This window comes from Salmo salar, chromosome ssa17, assembly GCF_905237065.1.
Source record: "Salmo salar chromosome ssa17, Ssal_v3.1, whole genome shotgun sequence".
Classification (NCBI taxonomy): domain Eukaryota; kingdom Metazoa; phylum Chordata; class Actinopteri; order Salmoniformes; family Salmonidae; genus Salmo; species Salmo salar.
This window is the reverse complement of record NC_059458.1, coordinates 70,178,195-70,201,372: the sequence shown is the minus strand read 5'-3', so window position 1 is coordinate 70,201,372 and position 23,178 is coordinate 70,178,195. Positions and strand designations below refer to the sequence as shown.

At 42.0% G+C, this 23,178-nt stretch overlaps 1 protein-coding gene across 1 annotated transcript in view; it reads left to right on the top strand.

The window, feature by feature from the left end:
* Positions 1-23,178, top strand: part of LOC106609601 (collagen alpha-1(VII) chain) — a 96,086-nt gene that overhangs the window by 60,552 nt on the left and 12,356 nt on the right. The window contains exons 48-77 of the mRNA XM_045698655.1: positions 1,968-2,003; positions 2,121-2,201; positions 2,408-2,443; positions 3,011-3,055; positions 3,177-3,248; positions 3,391-3,417; positions 3,777-3,806; positions 4,086-4,124; positions 4,870-4,932; positions 5,011-5,043; positions 5,268-5,327; positions 5,562-5,594; positions 6,340-6,405; positions 7,908-7,952; positions 8,093-8,128; positions 8,208-8,234; positions 8,331-8,396; positions 12,568-12,630; positions 13,693-13,710; positions 13,980-14,018; positions 14,108-14,143; positions 14,246-14,377; positions 16,519-16,623; positions 16,878-17,084; positions 17,943-18,032; positions 18,413-18,457; positions 18,946-19,017; positions 19,953-20,042; positions 20,209-20,265; positions 20,438-20,491. Of these exons, the coding sequence (XP_045554611.1) occupies positions 1,968-2,003; positions 2,121-2,201; positions 2,408-2,443; positions 3,011-3,055; positions 3,177-3,248; positions 3,391-3,417; positions 3,777-3,806; positions 4,086-4,124; positions 4,870-4,932; positions 5,011-5,043; positions 5,268-5,327; positions 5,562-5,594; positions 6,340-6,405; positions 7,908-7,952; positions 8,093-8,128; positions 8,208-8,234; positions 8,331-8,396; positions 12,568-12,630; positions 13,693-13,710; positions 13,980-14,018; positions 14,108-14,143; positions 14,246-14,377; positions 16,519-16,623; positions 16,878-17,084; positions 17,943-18,032; positions 18,413-18,457; positions 18,946-19,017; positions 19,953-20,042; positions 20,209-20,265; positions 20,438-20,491 (1,803 nt within the window). The remainder of the gene's footprint in view (positions 1-1,967; positions 2,004-2,120; positions 2,202-2,407; positions 2,444-3,010; positions 3,056-3,176; positions 3,249-3,390; positions 3,418-3,776; positions 3,807-4,085; positions 4,125-4,869; positions 4,933-5,010; positions 5,044-5,267; positions 5,328-5,561; positions 5,595-6,339; positions 6,406-7,907; positions 7,953-8,092; positions 8,129-8,207; positions 8,235-8,330; positions 8,397-12,567; positions 12,631-13,692; positions 13,711-13,979; positions 14,019-14,107; positions 14,144-14,245; positions 14,378-16,518; positions 16,624-16,877; positions 17,085-17,942; positions 18,033-18,412; positions 18,458-18,945; positions 19,018-19,952; positions 20,043-20,208; positions 20,266-20,437; positions 20,492-23,178) is intronic.

Sequence of the window (23,178 nt, the reverse complement as noted above, 5' to 3'; positions counted from 1 at the left end):
GGAAACACCTAAACACCTCCCCGAACACTGACTGGACCATCCCTTGAGAACCCTCTGTTGCCACGAAATAATGGGATCATGAGAAGCCAACCAGGGAAGACCCAACACAACGGGAAACGCAGGAGTGTCAATCAGAAAGAGACTAATTCTCTCCTCATGATTCCCCTGCGTTACCATAGCAATGGGAGCTGTGACCTCCCTAATAAGCCCCGACCCCAACGGACGACTATCTAGGGCATGTATAGGGAAGGGAACATCAACAGGAACAATAGAAATCCCTAATCTATGGGCTAAGGACCGATCAATAAAGTTCCCAGCTGCGCCTGAATCTACTAGCGCCTTATGCTGGGAATGCGGGGAAAACCCCGGAAATCCTATAGATATCCACATGTGAGCAACAGGGGGGTCTGGGTGAGTCGTGTGCCTACTCACCTGAGATGCACCACCAGTGTTCCGCCTACCACCTCGACTCCCTGGAAAACCTCCCCAGCACCGACCAGCAGTGTGCCCTCTGCGGTCACCTCTAGAGCCTGGAATGGTCTCCCCTCCGGTCTCCCTAGTACCAGCCCATCCTAACTCCATAGGAGTTGGATCTAAGGGATTGGGGGATGGACGTCCGCGATCTGGACGTCCGCGGGAGGCCAGCAGATTATCCAGCTGGATCGATAAGTCCACCAGCTGGTCCAGGTGGATGGTGGTGTCCCTGCAGGCTAGCTCCCTACGAACGTCCTCTCGCAAACTACACCTGTAGTGATCGATCAGGGCCCGTTCATTCCATCCCGCACCAGCCGCCAGAGTCCTAAATTCCAGTGCAAACTCCTGAGCGCTCCTCATCTCCTGTCTTAAACGTAACAAGCGCTCTCCCGCCGCTCTCCCTTCTGGTGGATGATCAAATACTGCCCGAAAGCGGCGGGAGAAGTCCTCGTAGTCCTCCAGAGTCGGGCCTTCCTCTTCCCAGATGGCGGTGGCCCACTCCAGGACTTTACCAGTCAGACAGGAGATGAGAGCGCCTCCTCTCTCGCCTCCCGAGGGTGCCGGCTGGACAGCCGCCAGGTAGAGCTCCAGCTTGAGAAGGAACCCCTGGCACCCGGCAGCTGTTCCATCATATGCTCCTGGGAGCGAGAGCCGAATTCCACTGGATACAGACGGAGGATGGGTAGAAATGTGTTTGTCAGGAGGTGCAACTGGTGGTGGTGCGACTGGTGGTGGTGTGGCTGGGTTGACGGGACATCCTTTTCTCTCCACTCTCTCCATGGTCTGCAGCACGCAATCCATGGCAGTCATGAGACTCTGGATCATGCTCGCTTGCTGCTGAACGCGCTCCTCTATATGAATAGGAGGGCTGGCTGCTCCTGCTGACTCCATCGCTGGTCGGTGATTCTGTAATGATTATCTTTAGGAGAAGTAGAGGAGTCAGGAGCAGGACACAGGGATCAATGTAAACAAACGTGTTTACTTGAAAAATCAATAAATCTTCTCATAGGAAAATACATATTGCGGAGAAACACCTCCAACCACACAAAACAGGAAACAATCACCGACAAGACAAACAGGAAATGCAGAGGTTTAAATAATGAACATAATTAGGGAAAATCAAAAACAGGTGTACACAATAAAGACAAAACCAAACGAACAGTGAAACATCGATTGGTGGCAACTAGTAAGCCAGTGACGTCGACCGCCGAACGCCGCCCGAACAAGGAGAGGGGCCGACTTCGCGGGAGTCGTAACAGTGTGTCATTGGTCAGATGACCTGACGAAGATCCAACTCGGATCGAAACGTTGTCTTTTATGTTTGTCTGAACAAGCTGTTCCGGACATTTCCTTTTCTTTCATACGATCTTCTGTCTTGCACCTGATAAGTTAGATATGAATATTTTTCTATTTTTTCTATTGGTCAGATACTCCATGAGTCATGATACTCTAGGACAGGCTGACATGTTTTTTTGGTTTCCTCCACCTTACAGGGAAATGTTGGCTTGTCTGGGAAACCTGGACCCAAGGTAAATAACTTCTCTCAATCCACTTTACATACTATCAATATCGTTACATTGTAGGGACATTTTAGAGATTTTCAAATGAAACATACACGCAGCGTGTCAGTGATTCCATCTTTACAGGGGCGTGATGGCTCTAAAGGGGCAGGGGGAACTGTTGGGGTCCCCGGGAATCCTGGAGCACCAGGACTAAGAGGTAAAGATGTAAGTAAATCATGACTTGCTGTTATTGCAATGACGTGTGTGTTTGTGTGTGTGTGTGTGCGTGCGTGCTTGCGCGTGTGTGTGAGAGAGATAAATGGCCTGTTCACATTATATTGGAAAATTGGATCAATACATTCACATTGTTCTTCAAACAGTCAACATGGGTTAGATGACACTATTGGCGTGACAATTATCCTTGTCTATAGGGTGTGCCTGGAATCAAAGGAGAATCAGGACTACGGGTGAGTTCATGCATCTGTATCTGCTGGACAATATTTAAGCCTTAAGGCCTGAGGAGGTGTGGTATATGGCCAATATACCACAGCTAAGGGCTGTTCTTAGGCAAGATGCAACGCAGAGTGCCTGGACATAGCCCTTAGCTGTGGTATATTGGCCATATATCACAAACCCCAGAGGTGCCTTATTGCTATTATAAACTGGTTACCAACGTAATTAGAGCCGTAAAAATAAATGTTTTGTCATACCCGTGGTGTATGGTCTGATATACCATGGACAATCAGCATTCAGGACTTGAACCACCCAGTTTGTATTTCACTATAGTCTCCTTGTATGTAACTTAGCATAAATATAATGAAACCTCTGCCAATAGCTCTGAACCTCTATGGCACAGGGTAATGCACTCGCCGTGTTACCTCTGGTTTACTGGTTCAAGCCCCACTCCTGCTGTTCCTCCTCAATCGCTACAACAGCATTATATTTAGACACCTACAGCATATGATTGGATACAACACCCACAAACATGCGGTGAGTCACAGTTTTTCTCTCTGTTATGAATGCTTCCTCCTCAGGGAGAGCAGGGACCAGCGGGTGAGCCTGGTGAGAGAGGAATAAGGGTAATGTCTCCATGTTCTACCCAACTCTTATAATTTCTCTGCACACAAGTTTGAAATATGCTGCACTGTTTGTTGGAGTGGATATTTTTTGGCTTATCCTCACTCTATACTGTGACTGTAGGGCCCACTGGGGTTACCGGGACGACCAGGGGACCCAGCAGAGAAAGGAGATACCGGGAACATTGGTTTTCCTGTAAGCATTGTCTGACTTTACTATCAAGCTCCATTTTGTTTGTAAAACTTTATTAGTCACTGTCAAAGATACAACCCTGATGGATTTGAATTGCTCAGCGTGGCTGGATATGTTCAGCGATATGATTTCCTCTTTGTTTCAGGGAACGGAGGGAAAGAAAGGAGAGCCTGTAGGTCTACATTCACAACAACATCTGACTGTCAAACATTTATCACTGCATGCAGCGGTTGACTGACTCTCCATCACGCTTGGTTTAGGTCAATGTCTCACGTCACTGACTTCGCCCATTGTTCAGGAACATAAACACTCTTGTGTTCCTAATTATATTCCTAGCCTGATAAATGCACAAATGAAAAATCTCAGCTTTATTAATCATGTTATGTTCCCCTTGAGTGAGTGTTGTATCTCCCATCAGTATTGTGATGGCGATGCAGGACTGCTCAGCTAGCACATTGTGTTTCCTAGCCGCTAGTTTCTGACCGCTCATCCCTCTTGTTTTGTTTTGTTCCCATGGTGTCGCCTCTGAAGGGAAAACCAGGACCTTCGGGAGGCGCACAAGTAAGTCCGTCATCCATTACCACTTCAGAACAACTTTCCATGAACTCAGCCATCCCTGGCAGATGGAACCAGTGAGAAGATGCTTGATGCTCCTAGAACCCCAAGGGGTTAGATTATATATCCAGGGAGTTATATGAAAACATGTGATTGAACATTAACTTTTTTTGGTTGGTTCATTTAGTTTCATATGACTAGTCCATCTTTAATTTAACCCTTTCAAGACCCTTTATGGAGAGGACTGGACTTGTTTCATATTTCTGTTGTGTTTGTTCCCTCCAGTTCAGTTCAGACAACAATATCCTGACTAGGGTGATCAAGGTGAGATAAGTGTGTCATCAGCATGACATGGATAACTGTATAATAGATTTATATGTACTTAATCACAGTATAATATATGTACTTAATCACAGTATAATAGATGTACTTCATCACAGTATAATATATATACTAAATCATAGTATAATATATATATACCTAATCACAGTATAATAGATGTACTTAATCACAGTATAATAGATCTACTTCATCCCAGTATAATAGATGTATTTAATCACAGTATAATAGATTTACTTAATCCCAGTATAATAGATTTACTTAATCCCAGTATAATAGATTTACTTAATCCCAGTATAATAGATTTACTTAATCACAGTATAATAGATTTACTTAATCCCAGTATAATAGATGTACTTCATCCCAGTATAATATATGTACTTAATCATAGTATAATATATATATACCTAATCACAGTATAATAGATTTACTTCATCCCAGTATAATAGATGTACTTCATCCCAGTATAATAGATGTACTTAATCATAGTATAATATATGTACTTAATCACAGTTTAATAGATGTACTTCCTCACAGTATAATACATTGACATGTATTCCTATTGTTCAAGCTCTTATCCAGAAATACCCTTTTCTATTCTATTCTATACTGTTCTATTTTATTATATTATTTTCTATTCTATTTGATTATGCTATTTTCTATTCTATTCGATTGTTATTTTCTATTCTATTCTAATTGTTTGGGGCTGGTGTGTTTTCTCATCCATCAGGGTGAACCAGGACATCCCGGAGAGCCCGGTCTCAGAGGGGAGACAGGTCTGCCTGGACAAAGGGTGAGTGTGATACTTAGAGGTCACAGGTCATGTTTGGCAGATCATAGTAATAATAACACTGTATTTTTCTCTCTGTAGGGTCCTGATGGAAAACCAGGGTCTCCAGGAACGGTATGACCACATGAGTAACAATGAAGATCTCTATCGCTAAATTGTATCGCTAAGACTATTCAAACGTTCTGTGAACAGGTTGATAAAAGCTATGTATGTTATACCCACAACGTTGAATGCCCTCTAAATAACCCTAACCTACAGGGTAAAGGTTGAGGACTTATATTGATATTACATTGTTGTAACTGATGTTTACATCTGACCCATGATAACATGTTTGACAGGGAGGGTCTGGGTCAGGGAGAGATGGTCTGGATGGGTTACCAGGAAAACCTGGATCCAAGGTTTGGATACCTCATCCCCTCACTTCCTTTCACATCTGTTGCTGTTATTCTAATGTGAACACACACAAACATACACGTACATAGGCTAGATGTATTGTTGTAGTTTGTCAGCATAACAGAACTATTATCACAGTAAGAGCTCACATTAATAAAATTGGGTGTTGATCGTTCAATCCATAAAAAGTTCGAGCAGATAATCAAGGTGTTGTGTTTTGAATGGTTTCCTGTCTGCAGGGTGACCCAGGAAAGACAGGTGAGCCAGGAACGGTGAGTACAGTATTCATACCCTTTTAATAAACACATTTTGCTCTATTCCTTTAATCAGAGGATAACTGCAGTCCTACAGAGCTACGGGGTGTGTTTAAAGCCCAGCTCTGATAAACCTGATTGAACCAATTGTGGTTTAAATTAAAGGCCGTTGTTAGTTGATTATCAGTTGATTCAGGGAGTGTTACTGCTGGGTGAGACAAAACCCTGCATCTGCTGTGGCTCTTTAGGACTACAGCAGTTTCCCTCTTGCATTACACTACATTACATTGATGGATGATGTGCATGGACTAACCAAGTACTTCAGAAGATGTTTTGGGTTACGTTGGGATTAGACAGTCGAACTAGCTCGCAAGGCTTTTCTAAATTATATTCTTCAAGAATCAAACAGTAGGGATTATTGATTTAAATGATCAAAAACCATACAGTTGGTGGTGTGATTTTCATAATTGACATGTTTAAGGCCTCTGATGAGAAATCCTTCTGCTGTGCATAGTATGTGGACTTCTCTCAGCAGGAACTTGTCACAGGTTCACCTACTGTATAGGGTATTGGTGATTAAAGCCTATTCATTGAACATGATGTACTAGCAATGTTGTACTAGTTTGATGATTTTTAGTCATCCATGAGTCATTTAACAATATCATAATGTATGCAGAACGGCAAGGAACCCCACTTATAGATGGGAAACGTGTGTGCGCGCGTGTGTGTGTGTGCGTCCGTGTGTGTGTGTGTGTCTGAGCAGAGGGGAGAGAAAGGAGACCAAGGCAGGGTGGGGATTGCTGGAATGCCTGGTTTACCTGGGACCCCAGTGAGTATGTTTCTGTCATCATCATAACATACACATACAGTAATTAAATATTACATTACTTAATATACAGTTGAAGTCAGAAGTTTACATACACTTAGGTTGGAGTCATTAAAACTCATTTTTCAACCACTCCACAAATTTCTTGTTAACAAACTATAGTTTTGGAAAGTCGGTTAGGACATCTATTTTGTGCACGACACAAGTAATTTTTCCAACAATTGTTTCCAGACAGATTATTTCACTTATAATTCACTGTACCACAATTTCAGTGGGTCAGAAGTTTACATACACTACGTTGACTGTACCTTTAAACAGCGTGGAAAATTCCAGAAAATGATGTCATGGCTTTAGAAGCTTCTGTCAATTAGAGGTGTACCTGTGGATGTATTTCAAGGCCTACCTTCAAGCTCAGTGCCTCTTTGCTTGACATCATGGGAAAATCAAAAGAAATCAAGTATAAACACCATGGGACCACGCAGCCGTCATACCACTCAGGAAGGAGACGCGTTCTGTCTCCTAGAGATGAACATACTTTGGGGCGAAAAGTGCAAATCAACCTTGTGAAGATACTGGAGGAAACCAGTACAAAAGTTTCTATATCCACAGAGAATGTGTGGGCAGAACTGAAAAAGTGTGTGTGAGCAAGGAGGCCTACAAACCTGACTCAGTTACACCAGCTCTGTCAGGAGGAATGTTCCAAAATTCACCCAACTTATTGTGGGAAGCTTGTGGAAGGCTACCCGAAATGTTTGACCCAAGTTAAACTATTTAAGGCAATACTACCAAATACTAATGGAGTGTATATAAACTTCTGACCCACTGGGAATGTGATGAAAGAAATAAAAGCTGAAATAAATAATTCTCTCTACTATTATTCTGACATTTCACATTCTTAAAATAAGGTGCTGATCTTAACTGACTGTCACGATTCCTACCGACGGTGGCGCCCCCTCCTGCTCGGGTGGCGCTCGGCGGTCGTCGTCGCCGGCCTATTAGCTACCACCGATTCCCTTTTTGTTTTTCCCTTTTTTTATGTTTTCTCACCTGTCCTGAGTTAGTCAATTAAGAGGGCTATTTAGTTCAGCTGGCCCGCTCCCTATTGTGTGGGATTGTCCTTCTGTGTGTCGACTGCATTTTGTTCGACTGTGCTTGTCGATTGTGTTTTTCCCTGTTGTTGGGGAACCTTTTATTTTGTACATGTGGTTTATTAAAATTACCACACAGTGTTCGCTGCTTCCTGCGCTTCTTTCCGCCACACCACAGACAAGCCGCTACACTGACCTAAGACAGGGAATTTTTGCTAGGATTAAATGTCAGGAATTGTGAAAAACTGAGTTTAAATGTATTTGGCTAAAGTGTACGTAAACTTCCGACTTCAACTGTACATAGGTATTCCAACAATTGCGCTTGGCTATGATTTGTATAACAAAACACTATATCATTATTTGAAGTTAGATTTTTTTGCTAGTTTGTAAGTGAAATATTTACCTCTTGATATGTAGGGTAGACCTGGCATTGATGGGAAGAGAGGTCTGGCTGGAAAAGATGTGAGCATTTTTTTCTCTTTGTCAAATAATGTTTTTTTAATTTTTTATTCCTGCACCGTTCCAGCATTTTAATGAGATAACATAAAAAATACCCACAAATACCCCAAAATGAAGACCTCCTAATTCTTCTCTTGAGACAGGGAGAGCAAGGACAAAGAGGAGATGATGGCAAAAAGGTATGATTTGGAGCAAGTCTGGCTATTCCCCACATCAACACAATAAACCATTTTTGTGATTTTGCTTCTCTAACTGTAGGGTGATACAGGTGAAACTGGAACTGATGTAAGTTATTTTATTTTAATAAGGCAGTATTAATTATCATCAAATAATTAACATGATAATTAAGCCCAATTGTTAATTTCTCGTATCTCCCCCCAGGGTAAAAAAGGGGAATTGGGTGCTCCGGGCCTGCCTGGTACCCATGTTCTGTTTACTCAACAGGAGGTAAGTACATATCCACATTCCCTACAAACTGGTGCACCATGTAAAGACAATCTTCTACATTATCCATGATAACCCGTCTGTCTATGGCAGGGTTCTCCAATAGGCGTCCTACTTGGTTTTATTTGACCCCACCAAGTAAAAAAATTATGATAAAAAAAAACGATATATATACCAGTCAAAAGTTTGGACACACCTACTCATTCAAGGGTTTTTCTTTCTTTTTACTATTTTTTACATTGGAGAATAATAGTGAAGACATCAAAATTATGAAATAACACATATGGAATCATGTAGTAACTAAAAACGTGATAACCTCTTGGGGCTATGTGGGACGCTAGCGTGCCACCCGTGGTGCACCCTATCAACAGCAGGTGCATTTCAAGAGCGGCAAATTTGAAACCAAATAAATGTCAAAATACTAAAAACGTGATAAACAAGTCAAAATATATTTTAGATTTTAGATTCTTCAAAGTAGCCACCCTTTGCCTTGATGACAGCTTTCCACACTCGTGGCATTCTCTCAACCAGCTTCACCTTGAATGCTTTCCTAACAGTCTTGAAGGAGTTCCCACATATGCTGAGCACTTGTTAGCTGCTTTTCCTTCACTCTGCGGTCCAACTCATCCCAAACCATCTCAACTGGGTTGAGGTTGGGTGATTGTGGAGGCCAGGTCATCTGATGCAGCACTCCATCACTCTCCTTCTTGGTCAAATAGCCCTTCCACAGCCTGGAGGTGTGTTGGATCATTGTCCTGTTGAAAAAACCAATGATAGTCCTACTAAGCGCAAACCAGATCGCTGCAGAATGCTGTCGTAGCCATGCTAGTTAAGTATGCCTTGAATTCTAAATAAATCACAGACAATGTCACCAGCAAAGCACCCCCACACCATCACACCTCCTCCTCTATGCTTCACGGTAGGAACTACACATGCGGAGATCATCCGTTCACCTTCTCTGTGTCTCACAAAGACACAGCAGTTGGGACCAAAAATCAAAAATGTTGACTAATCAGACCAAAGGACAGATTTCCACCGGTCTAATGTCCATTGCTCATGTTTCTTGGCCCAAGCAAGTCTCGTCTTCTTATTGGTGTCCTTTAGTAGTGGTTTCTTTGCAGCAATTCGACCATGATGGCCTGATTCAAGTAGTTTCCTCTGAACAGTTGATGTTGAGATGTGTTTGTTACTTGAACTCTGTGAAGCATTTATTTGGGCTGCAATTTCTGAGGCTGGTAACTCTAATGAACTTATCCTCTGCAGCAGAGGTAACTCTGGGTCTTCCTTTCCTGTGGTGGTTGTCATTACGTGGCCCTTTCTGGGTGTAGATCGTGGCTTTCCCCTCTCTCTCACTGTCCTACACCCAGGTTCTGTTATCTCAGGCCATAAATTCATTGCGGAGACTCTCTCCCCCTGGTCATGCAGAGAGAGAGACCACAGAGTGAACAAAGGATTTCACTTGGCCGTACTCCTAATCCCCAAAATGGGGGAATTAAATTATATGTCCACTTGTAAGAATGTGGGAAGGCTCCGTGGACACTTAAGGGACGGGTATGATGAGTGTGTTTCATTTGGTGACCTCATGGATGACAGGAAACACACACAACTATATCTCTGAATGTGTACATTACTCAATTATGGGGTTTGCATCTAATTTTTGTATAAAATGAATGAGTAAAGATGAAACTATTTGTGAAACGATGTAATGTGATGTTAGCCTTTAGAATGAGAGAATTGTATTCCCTGTAAAGTTTAACCAGTCAGCGGCCACGCCCCGTGAGCACAGACATGATCTGGCGTCATGGAACCGCCCTTTTCTATTGTTACGAATAAAAACCCCTCCTGAGGAAATCCTCTTCAGACTAAGCAAACCCCCAGTGTGAGCTGTGATTGCAAATAATTGAGTACCAAGACTAGAAAACCATACCACGTGGCGCATTGGCTACATGGCTGGCAATGGTTAAACTTTTGATCCCTACAGAATAAGAGCAAATCTTAGATACTAATTACTAGTCTGCAGCTAGAAATTATGTAAACCTGGGATGCGAATACCGACAACCGCCGAAACATATATTCTAAGAACAATGGACACCTGACATATCCGTTACAACAGACACTATCAGGAGCTGCAGATAGACCTACAACCACTCTCTGATGAACTGACTCTCCAGCAGATGGACCGATGATTCCAACAGAGAAGACAACAACGACATATGGGCGTAAATATATTGATTGCAATTATTCCCGAATGAGCGAGCGTTCATGTGCAAAGGATTAGCATTTCAATTAATATAATTATCCACTGTGAAGTGAAGCCATTTTGTCTTTCCAGCTCCTTTATCAGTCTCCACCCCCTTTCCTTTGTCCACCAAGCCGTCATATCGGCTTAGCCCACTAGAGAATATTCCCTATCGTTGTTAGTAACCAATATCTACTGTTTGTTTGTTTATGCATTTCTGTGATTAGTTAGTAAATAAATGACTAAGCCAATTGGTGTATGGATGATTCATAGTTTAGGCTGGGTTCATGCAGATAACCAAGAATTCTACGAAGTTTGAAATAAGACTGACGTAATGTAAAGAATAATTAATTCATAGAAGACTAATTGATCAGATATTAAAATATCTGAAGAGTTATATTCGGAAAATTATAACTTTGTAATCTGAAGATTTTTCGTGGCGCCCTGACTTCCTAGTTTATTAAATGTACATGATTAGTTTAATCACGTAATAATAATTACAGAGAATTGATTTAATAAAATAACAGTCTTCACCTTTAATGATGCCAAAGACACGACACGGTCCTCATGAGAGCCAGTTTCATCATAGCGCATGATAGTTTTTGCGACTGCACTTGAAGGAACTTTCAAAGTTCTTGAAATGTTCCAGATTGACTGACCTTCATGTCTTAAAGTAATGATAGACTGTAATTTCTCTTTGCTTATTTGAGCTGTTCTTGCCATAATATGGACTTGGTCTTTTACCAAATAGGGCTATCTTCATTATACTACCCCTACCTTGTCACAACACAACTGACTGGCTCAAATGCATTAAGAAGGCAAGAAATTCCACCGATTAACTTTTAACAAGGCACACCTGTTAATTGAAATGCATTCCAGGTGACTACCTCATGAAGCTGGTTGAGAGAATGCCAAGAGTGTGCAAAGCTTTCATCAAGGCAAAGGGTGACTACTTTGAAGATTCTCAAATATAAAATATATTTTGATTTGTTTAACACTTTATTGGTTACTACATGATTCCATATGTTATTTCATAGTTTTGATGTCTAGACTATTATTCTACAATGCTGAAAATAGTAAAACATTAAGAAAAACCCTGGAATGAGTAGGTGTGTCCAAACTTTTGACTGATACTGTATGTATATATATTATTTTGTTACTGGTTTTGGTTTTTTATTTATTAAAATATATATGTATTTATAATTTCCGTTTTTGGACATAAAATCCCCAGGAAATGATCTCCAAGTCATTTTAATTTTTGAAAGCTGTTCCCAGGTATTCCCACGCATAAATAGAGGCATATGCGATCATATCCCTGTGTAAAGTTTGAAATTATTCTGTTTTTGTCAATTACTAAATCTGTTTGGGATTCTTGTTGTCATTTTGCAGTGTACAAATTATTTAGAAGGCATATATTTGGGGACCCAGGCCTCCAGACCTGGGTTCAAATACTATTTCAAATATTTCAAATACTTTGAGTTTTTTCTCTAGTCTGCCAGGAGTACCAGATGATTGAGGATTACCATTTTGGGACTATTCTATTTGTCCATTAAGCCAGACCATCAGTAGATGTCACAAAGTGCTGTACAGAAACCCAGCCTAAAACCCCAAACAGCAAGCAATGCAGATGTAGAAGCATGGTGGCTAGGAAAAACACCCTAGAAAGGCCGGAACCTAGGAAGAAACCTAGAGAGGAACCAGGCTCTGATGGTTGACAGTCCTCTTCTGGCTGTGCTGGGTGGAGACTATAAGAGCACATGGCCATTTAAGGCCAGATTGTTCTTCAAGATGTTCAAACGTTCATAGATGACCATCAAGGTCAAATAATAATCACAGTGCTTGTAAAGGGTGCAACAGGTCAGTACCTCAGGATTAAATTGGCTTTTCAGTTGGCTTTTCATAGCCTCTGACTGTATTGTTGATGAATGTTCCCAGGGTGCCACCCTTGAAGAGATGCGACAGGCATTCCCTTTGCCAATGGGACCTCCTGGGGCTAAAGTAAGAACAATGTTGAAACTCTGCATGGTTCTATCTATGAATGAATCTAATGGGCATAGTCAGCTGCAGCATCTACACCCAACAACGACCTGGCAAGATGTGTATACTGTATATGTTGATTGATTGACATGGATGGATTGGTGGATGGATTGCTGGATTGGTGGGTTGATGGATGGATTGGTGGGTGGATTGGTGGATTGGTGGGTTGATGGATGGATTGGTGGGTGGATTGGTGGATTGATAGATTGGTGGATGGATTGGTGGGTGGGTGGGTGGATGGATGGGTGGGTGGATTGGTGGATGGATGGATGGATGGATGGATTGGTGGATGGGTGGATGATAGATTGGTGGATGGATGGATGGGTGGATGGGTGGATTGGTGGATGGATGGATTGGTGGGTTGATGGATGGATTGGTGGGTTGGTGGATGGATTGGTGGGTTGATGGATGGATGGATGGATGGATGGATTTGAGGTTGGATGGATGGATCGGTGGATTTGAGGTCGGATGGATGGATCGGTAGATTTGAGGTTGGATGGATTGGTGGGTTGGTGGATGAATGGATGGTGGGTTGGTGGATGGATGGATGGATGAATGGTGGGTTGGTGGATGGATGGATTTGTGGGTTGGTGGATGGATTGATGGTGGATTGGTGGATGGATGAATGGTGGGTTGGTGGATGGATTGGTGGGTTTGTGGGTGGATGGATGGTGTATTGATTGATTGATTGATTACTTATGATCCTATATAGGACATGTGATTTATAGCTCAGTTGGTAGAGCATGGTGTTTGCAACGCCAGGGTTGTGGGTTCGATTCCCACGGGGGGCCAAGTACGAAAAAAATGTATGAAATAAAAAAATGAAATGTATGCATTCACTACTGTAAGTCGCTCTGGATAAGAGCGTCTGCTAAATGACTCAAATGTAAATGTAAATTTATATGAGTTGATATGATCCAAAAGTGGCTAGCTGGGCTTAGCTTTAGGCTTGTATGTTGGAATGTGCTTGATATGCATTCTGAATGCATGTTTCCCTCTCTGCTCCTCTGTCTCTGTGTTAAGGGTCCACCAGGGATGAAGGTAAGAGATATTGCTGACATTACTTTATTGATGAGTGAAGATATAACTGATGTGGAATTGTAATGTCCACTGTATATGTTCAGGGAGAGCAAGGAGAGAGCGGATTGAAAGGAATGAAAGTAATGTGTTCTCACTAAAAAATAATGACTTATTCATGCTTATTCATGAAATGTATTGTAATGTGTTACCAAATATTGTTTCACACATCCAATCAGTGAAATGCCTTTGGAAATGACATTGTTTTGACCTGTCCTACTCCTATTCCTCAGGGTGACGCTGGTCTTCCAGGGGAAGCAGCTGACATGAAGGTAGACATCTCAGAACTACATTAACGGCACATACATTTCATGGTAAACAACAAATCATGGAATAAAATGTTTTATTTTCTCCTTCCCAGAACATTGAAGTCATGTTTGAAGACTATGGCATAAGGGTAAGCTCTTGACTCCGAATCCGAAACAGTTTTGTAGTTCAAAGAGGTTTTCATTTCACTGCCCAAGGTGGCTGTCTCATTTAGAAAGACTATGTTTCCCAGCTGCCCTTGCTGAAGGCACTGATTGACAGGCTGCTGCAGGACGGCATGGAGGAGCTTCTGCAGGAGCTAACCACCTCTAGGAGAGTCAATGAGAAGGAGAAACACGGCTCCAACATTATCACTGACTACACAGTATGTACACAGTCCATGCATATCTCTTCATCCCTAATCACACCAGGGGACATGCCTGGTCATTTACTGGGTTATTCCTGGGAGAAGTTCAATGAGGAAAATTGGAATTGGAATGTCAATTCTCTTTCTGAATTGACTGAATTGAAATGTAATTTACCATAACCCTTGTGACAAGCCTGGTGTCAGAACTCTTAGTTAGTGCTGGACTCATGAGTGTGTTAGTGTTGGACTCATGAGTGTGTTAGTGCTGGACTCATGAGTGTGTTAGTGTTGGACTCATGAGTGTGTTAGTGCTGGACTCATGAGTGTGTTAGTGCTGGACTCATGAGTGTGTTAGTGTTGGACTCATGAGTGTGTTAGTGCTGGACTCATGAGTGTGTTAGTGCTGGACTCATGAGTGTGTTAGTGCTGGACTCATGAGTGTGTTAGTGCTGGACTCATGAGTGTGTTAGTGTATGACTCATGAGTGTGTTAGTGCTGGACTCATGAGTGTGTTAGTGCTGGACTCATGAGTGTGTAGTGCTATGAGTGTGTTAGTGCTGGACTCATGAGTGTGTTAGTGATGGACTCATGAGTGTGTTAGTGTTGGACTCATGAGTGTGTTAGTGCTGGACTCATGAGTGTGTTAGTGCTGGACTCATGAGTGTGTAGTGCTATGAGTGTGTTAGTGTTGGACTCATGAGTGTGTTAGTGCTGGACTCATGAGTGTGTTAGTGTTGGACTCATGAGTGTGTTAGTGTTGGACTCATGAGTGTGTTAGTGTTGGACTCATGAGTGTGTTAGTGCTGGACTCATGAGTGTGTTAGTGTATGACTCATGAGTGTGTTAGTGCTGGACTCATGAGTGTGTTAGTGCTGGACTCATGAGTGTGTTAGTGTATGACTCATGAGTGTGTTAGTGTTGGACTCATGAGTGTGTTAGTGTATGACTCATGAGTGTGTTAGTGTATGACTCATGAGTGTGTTAGTGCTGAACTTATGAGTGTGTTAGTGCTGGACTCATGAGTGTGTTAGTGTTGGACTCATGAGTGTGTTAGTGTTGGACTCATAAGTGTGTTAGTGTATGACTCATGAGTGTGTTAGTGCTGGACTCATGAGTGTGTTAGTGTATGACTCATGAGTGTGTTAGTGCTGGACTCATGAGTGTGTTAGAGCTGGACTCATGAGTGTGTTAGTGTATGACTCATGAGTGTGTTAGTGTTGGACTCATGAGTGTGTTAGTGTATGACTCATGAGTGTGTTAGTGTATGACTCATGAGTGTGTTAGTGCTGGACTCATGAGTGTGTTAGTGCTGGACTTATGAGTGTGTTAGTGCTGGACTCATGAGTGTGTTAGTGCTGGACTCATGAGTGTGTTAGTGTTGGACTCATGAGTGTGTTAGTGTTGGACTCATGAGTGTGTTAGTGTATGACTCATGAGTGTGTTAGTGTATGACTCATGAGTGTGTTAGTGCTGGACTCATGAGTGTGTTAGTGTTGGACTCATGAGTGTGTTAGTGCTGGACTCATGAGTGTGTTAGTGTTGGACTCATGAGTGTGTTAGTGCTGGACTCATGAGTGTGTTAGTGCTGGACTCATGAGTGTGTTAGTGCTGGACTCATGAGTGTGTTAGTGTTGGACTCATGAGTGTGTTAGTGCTGGACTCATGAGTGTGTTAGTGCTGGACTCATGAGTGTGTTAGTGCTGGACTCATGAGTGTGTTAGTGTTGGACTCATGAGTGTGTTAGTGTTGGACTCTTGAGTGTGTTAGTGTATGACTCATGAGTGTGTAGTGCTATGAGTGTGTTAGTGTTGGACTCATGAGTGTGTTAGTGCTGGACTCATGAGTGTGTTAGTGTTGGACTCATGAGTGTGTTAGTGCTGGACTCATGAGTGTGTTAGTGCTGGACTCATGAGTGTGTTAGTGTATGACTCATGAGTGTGTTAGTGTTGGACTCATGAGTGTGTTAGTGTATGACTCATGAGTGTGTTAGTGCTGGACTCATGAGTGTGTTAGTGCTGGACTCATGAGTGTGTTAGTGTATGACTCATGAGTGTGTTAGTGCTGGACTCATGAGTGTGTTAGTGCTGGACTCATGAGTGTGTTAGTCTATGACTCATGAGTGTGTTAGTGTATGACTCATGAGTGTGTGTTTTGAACAGAGAACTGTAAAGTATGAGATCTCCAAGGAGCCTCTGACAGAGATGGACACCATAGAGGAGGCAGTTGACTCTGACCTAGACAGACAGCTACCAGAACCTAACTCTGTAAGTATCCACTCCAAACATGCTACATGACATAGGAAACGCTTTCCCTCACACATATTAAGCCTAACCCTAACACAACAAAAGCTAGTTCTATGGAGATTCTCAATTGAGTATTGTTTTTAGTCCAGGACTAGTCTTTATCTGTATCCCAGAAATCAACCCATATTGTAAAGCCCAGTCTAATTATGTATCCGAACAGATACATTGTTGTACTATAGTATGTAGTTATTCATCCAGTTCTCTATCTCATGAAGGATGCTTTGGATGAAACGGCGGAGGCCCCCACATTCTGGAGCCTCACCACTCTTAATGGTCTTAAAGGGGTCCAAGACGTGGGGAGGATAGAGAGCACCTCTAAGGGGACAGAGGGGACACTGACAGTGGACGAGGACTTCAGTGAAGCTCCCTCGCCCAAGTTGACTTTATCAAACTCAACATTTAACAACACTACGTCTGAAGAGGTAAGGGGTACCTCTTCTACTCAAACCCCACAACCAAACAGTGTCTCTACTGAAAACCCTCAACCAAACACTGTCTCTACTGAAAACCCTCAACCAAACACTGTCTCTACTGAAAACCCTCAACCAAACACTGTCTCTACTGAAAACCCTCAACCAAACACTGTCTCTACTGAAAACCCTCAACCAAACACTGTCTCTACCGAAAACCCTCAACCAAACACTGCCTCTACTGAAAACCCTCAACCAAACACTGCCTCTACTGAAAACCCTCAACCAAACACTGTCTCTACTGAAAACCCTCAACCAAACACTGTCTCTACCGAAAACCCTCAACCAAACACTGTCTCTACTGAAAACCCTCAACCAAACACTGTCTCTACCGAAAACCCTCAACCAAACACTTCCTCTACTGAAAACCCTCAACCAAACACTGTCTCTACTGAAAACCCTCAACCAAACACTGTCTCTACTGAAAACCCTCAACCAAACACTGTCTCTACTGAAAACCCTCAACCAAACACTGTCTCTACTGAAAACCACAACAAACACTGTCTCTACTGAAAACCCTCAACCAAACACTGTCTCTACTGAAAACCCTCAACCAAACACTGTCTCTACTGAAAACCCTCAACCAAACACTGTCTCTACCGAAAACCCTCAACCAAACACTGTCTCTACTAAAAACCCTCAACCAAACACTGTCTCTACTGAAAACCACAACAAACACTAAAAGTGATCTCTAGTACAAGATCTCTCTCTCTTTGTGTGTGTGTGTGTGTGTGTGTGTGTGTGTGTGTGTGTGTGTGTGTGTGTGTGTGTGTGTGTGTGTGTGTGTGTGTGTGTGTGTGTGTGTGTTAGAGGGTCTCTGAGGTACCAGGGGCAATAGTAGAAACTGTTCTCCTCAGTGGGGAAGACTCCTTGAAGAAAAAGAAGAGTCGAGAACGGAAGGTGATGTCACTACAAATAGATCCTGTTTTTTATACATCTGATAAACACAACCTTCAAAATTTGAGAAAAGTGTGTAATTTGAATTTTGACATAAATGATGAAATTAAATTGAAGTTGTTGAAGTCACAACCTATTTGTATTCATGACTATACAAACAAATGTTATATTTAAATAGGTCTAAATAGATACTGTAAAAGAAAATATGTAAACTTTCCCTTTAACATTTTCTTACATTTACATATTTTATTTGCGATAATTTTCTCTCCCATTAATCAGCCCATGACACAGATATAAATATCTTTGACCATAACTACTACGACATGTTAGATCTGTATTTCCTATAAAGCATTACAACTTTTAACTGTGAAATTCTGAACCAGGGCAAGGGACAGAAAGGACGACATAAGAGGCAAAGAGAACGCCTGGTAAACGCCCCAACTAAAGATGTAGTCAAAATAACCATATAAACGCCCAAACTAAACATGTCTAACATTTACGTTGTTACAGTCTGTTGCTAAGCATGTCACCCTTAACCTGTTTTAACCTCAACTACATCAAATGACAGTGAGAAAATAATTACTACCATTTCTTTCTCAGCAAACATAACTTTTATCGAATTCTAAACCTAAACTAAAAATAAGCTTATTAAACTGTACTTGCTGTGCCTAACTTGACCAATTAAAGCTATTAAATTATCATAACAGACATTTTAAAATGACTAAAAGCATGATTTTTTTTCTCCTAACTTGCTTTTTGGAATTGTCCTTATTGTTTAAGACTTGTAAGTCATGTCCTGTACTCTCTCTTTACTGCTTTGCGTCAAAGACATGATTATGATAGACATGTTTATGAAAGATATCTCCTCTTGATTTCATTTACATATGGGACTCAGCTTTTTCTCTCCTCTCTAAAGACGAGTACGGAGGAGGAGGAGGAGGAGGAGGAGGAATTATACGATGGGGAAGAGTACAGTTATGAATATGAGGTGAGTAACTGTCAAGTGAGATGTAAATTAACATTCCTAATTATTTGATTGGTACATATTATTAATCCTAACTACTGTATTAATTCTGAGGGTGGACACCCTATGACGTCACCTTTCCTTGTACACCTCAGGGATCAGGGTTGGAATGACACATTTAGCTCACGGGGCTGTCCATTACCCACACCAATACTTTGAGTCTTATAGCAGTGCCCTGATTGTGTTATGGTAGTGATCAGCATAGTGTGGGAACCCTCCTAATTCAAACTCTACAAACTCAAATGATTACTGAGTTAAAAGAAGGTAGGTGAAACTCTATTACTCTGATGCAATACATGTATTAATGAGTCCATCACACACATTCATGAGGGTGTGTAGTTGACCTTGCATGTGTACATCTCTAGAGACAAAATGAGGAAGTCATATTTTCTCCCACATAGATATATACAGTAGATTTTTTATTTTATTTAACCTTTATTTAACTAGGCAAGTCAGTTAAGAACAGATTCTTATTTACAATGACAGCCTACCCCGGCCAAACCCTCCCCTAACCCGGGCGACGCTGGGCCAATTGTGCACCGCCCTATGGGACTCCCGATCACGGCCGGTTGTGATACAGCCAGGGATCGAACCAGGGTCTATAGTGACGCCTCTAGCACCGCGTTGCTGTGCCTTAGGCCTTAGACCGCTGCGCCACTCGGGAGCCCAAATTAGAGTCCCCACCCACTTCCCTGAAAATATTGAATTACTAGGAATTGATTTGTTTCTGATTATATGCCAGTGTATTGATGACATACCACACCTGTTATTAATTGTGGTTTGCGTGCCGAACTCAGATGACTGTCTCACTCACCAGTAATGCTGTCAATATTTTGTAACGTTCAAAAAATATGTTTGAATGGAATGTTTTTGATAGTTTTTCTTAATTTTTGTTAAAGGATTCCACAGATGATCCCTTACTGTCAGTGGAAAATCAAGGGGAGTTTGAAATCACAACAGAAAGCACACTACATGGAATGAGCAAAGAGGTGAACACTTTTTCTTTGCCACTGTATCTCTAGATATAGAAAAATGATAGTAAAGACAACGGATTGTAAAACATGTCATTTTCATTTTGACCTTTGAACCAGGAAATGTACATACAGAATTCTGTCCAGTAGTGGTCATTACTGATTATATGTCAATGTTTCTTAGAGTGGCCTGACAACTTTAGGTCCATATCCATCCCAGTCACCGGGTGACAGTGAAAAGGTGTGAAACTGGAGCTCTTTTCTGAGATACTTTGTAAAGTGCGAACTGTGTCAAGCAGAGCCAGCACCATGGACAGCTTTGAGTTGAGTGGTAGAAGGCTATGTGACATGTGTGTGTGTGTGATTGCTGTATTATATATTGTTCTTGAAACATGCTACACTTTGTTCTAAAGAAGGGGGAATTCATCACACCTATCCTTCCCAGCACAACAGAAGAAACAGAGAAGGTAAGTCTGTGACAGACTGCATAATTCTACCTGATGCTTTACTAACCATGTTCCTGAGGGATATGGGGTGTAAATGGACACACCTAGACTTCTATTCGTCTTTACTAACCATCCTGAGGGATATGGGGTGTAAATGGACACAACTAGACTTCTATTCGTCTTTACTAACCATCCTGAGGGATATGGGGTGTAAATGGACACAACTAGACTTCTATTCGTCTTTACTAACCATCCTGAGGGATATGGGGTGTAAATGGACACAACTAGACTTCTATTCGTCTTTACTAACCATCCTGAGGGATATGGGGTGTAATGGAAACCTAGACTTCTATTGATCTTTACTAACCATGATCCTGAGGGATATGGGGTGTAAATGGACACACCTAGACTTCTATTCGTCTTTACTAACCATGATCCTGAGGGATATGGGGTGTAAATGGACACACCTAAACTTCTATTCGTCTTTACTAACCATCCTGGGGGATATGGGGTGTAAATGGACACACCTAGACTTCTATTCGTCTTTACTAATGTCGTGTCTTTGGCTATGCCGGATTAAGTGATATGACATGCTAACTTATAAAATGATTTCTCTGTAATTAATATTACCTGATTAAGCTAATCATGTAAATGTAATTAACTAGAAAGTTGGGGCACCACGGAAGAACGTTTATAGAGCTGTTATCTTCCGAATAAACTCTTAAAATACTTTGTAATATTTTACAATGATAGCAGTCAATCTTAACCCTTGTCTTATTTTCAGTCTCATAATGAAAGTTGTAAATTCTTGGCTATCTTCACGAACCCTGGCTAACAAGTTGAATCAGCAATACAAAATTGGGTTTAATTATTTATTTACTAAATACCTAACTAATCACACAGAATTACAAATACACAGAATACAATGATGTCATACAGAAAACGTCCCGGTAGACGGAACAGATATGACGGCTGGTTACACAAAGGAAAGGGGGTTGGGCTTGAATGAAAGAGCGGGAAGATTTAGGAACAGAGAAACAGCAGCTATGCTATCGTAAATACATTATCTTATGCATTCTAAATTACCGCCCATTTGGAAAAGGAAAATGCAATAAATATTTACTCTGAGCTGCGCTTCGGTAGATTGGTCGTAGATGCTGGCCGGGTTGGCCAACAGATCTCCCTGTTTTCGGAAGAATGTCAATGGTGGTCCATTGGATACGTGGTGGTATCTTCGTCTGGTTGTTAGACTGGATCCGTCGTCCGTCCTTTCCTAACCCACGTTAGCAGCGGCCGCTGCTAACTCAGCGGCTAGGAAGTAGCACTTCTGTAGTGAATAAGCTCAAAGTTCATACCAGTTCGATACCAGAGCTCACGCCGAGGTTGGCTTAGTTCTGTACTTGACATGTGTGTCCTTCTAACGTAGAGGCTGCAGACCTCCCGTACTGGAACCAACCTGGTTATCTTTTCGTCAAAGGATTATATAGTAGAGAGGGGGGAGGGAGGTGTTTCATCGTTTATAACCGCTGTCTCTTCACAGGGTTGGGCCACTGATCGAGCAGGGCACTTTCCTTATGAAAACCCAATTCTCTCGTTTGGAAGCTAAAATTACATTTCATCTCCTAACAAACATTTTCAATATCAAACATTTCAATTGCATAACAATTCCATGTGACTCTGATAACTAGAGGGTGGATACTTTCCCAGGTACAGTTTATGTCGTCCTGTCATCAATCATAATGTCTCAGATGACAACTGAAATGAAATCCATACTCATTACGTTATCAAGCATATTTCCAACTGGTTTTATTAACAAAATATGGTTACTTTTCCCCATTTGTTTGATGTTCCCAGACTCTCTATATTTAACACAGGCTATTCACGTCCTTCAGTAGATTCAGAGAGGGGAAGAGAGAAAGGTATTTATGGGGGGGGGGTCATAAACCTTACCCACAGGCCAACGTCATGACAGTCCCCCCAGGTTGGGTTCAATCTTGCGATTAACCTGCATGTTATAACCCAACATAAAAATGAACGTGGGTTGTCCTAGTTTTGGATCATCGTTGTGGTCCCCATCTGGCGGTCGACCCGGGTAGGGTGTCTGCAAATGAAGAAATCCGCTCCAAGGCTGGGCAGTAGATGTCCAGTTGGTGGTTGCTATTGCAGTCCCCCCTCTGGTGGTCGACCCGGGTAGGGTCTCTGCAAATGAAGAAGTCCGTTCCATGGCTCGGCAGCGGATGTCCGGATTGGGATCGCCGTTCCGGACCCGTCGTCTGGTCGTCCAGACTGGAATATCTGGGCAGTAACTTAGGCAGATGTTAACAACGCACACACACTCATGAAATATATCATTACATTTCCCCCCAAATGAGCGGCGTTGTGGCACTAACTGATGGTTGTATGGGGGAGTAGTTTATGGCTCTATCACTTTCTATGTGCCGAAGAAAATGAAACAAAATGAATGAAAGCATAAACAAAACAAAATATAGTTATGCCACCTTAATCATCTAATTGGACTGTATTCTATCTACGTCCATGGTCTTGGCAAAATAATGACCCTATCATGGCATTGTCTAATGACATATTTAGGGCTTTCCTAATTTGCGGGGTGGCGCTTAGGGTACTATCCTAAGTTGACAACTATATGATAAGTCTACAGCTGTAAGGCACTAGTTTTGGGCAGTCTAAAGGATGACCTATGGACTTCT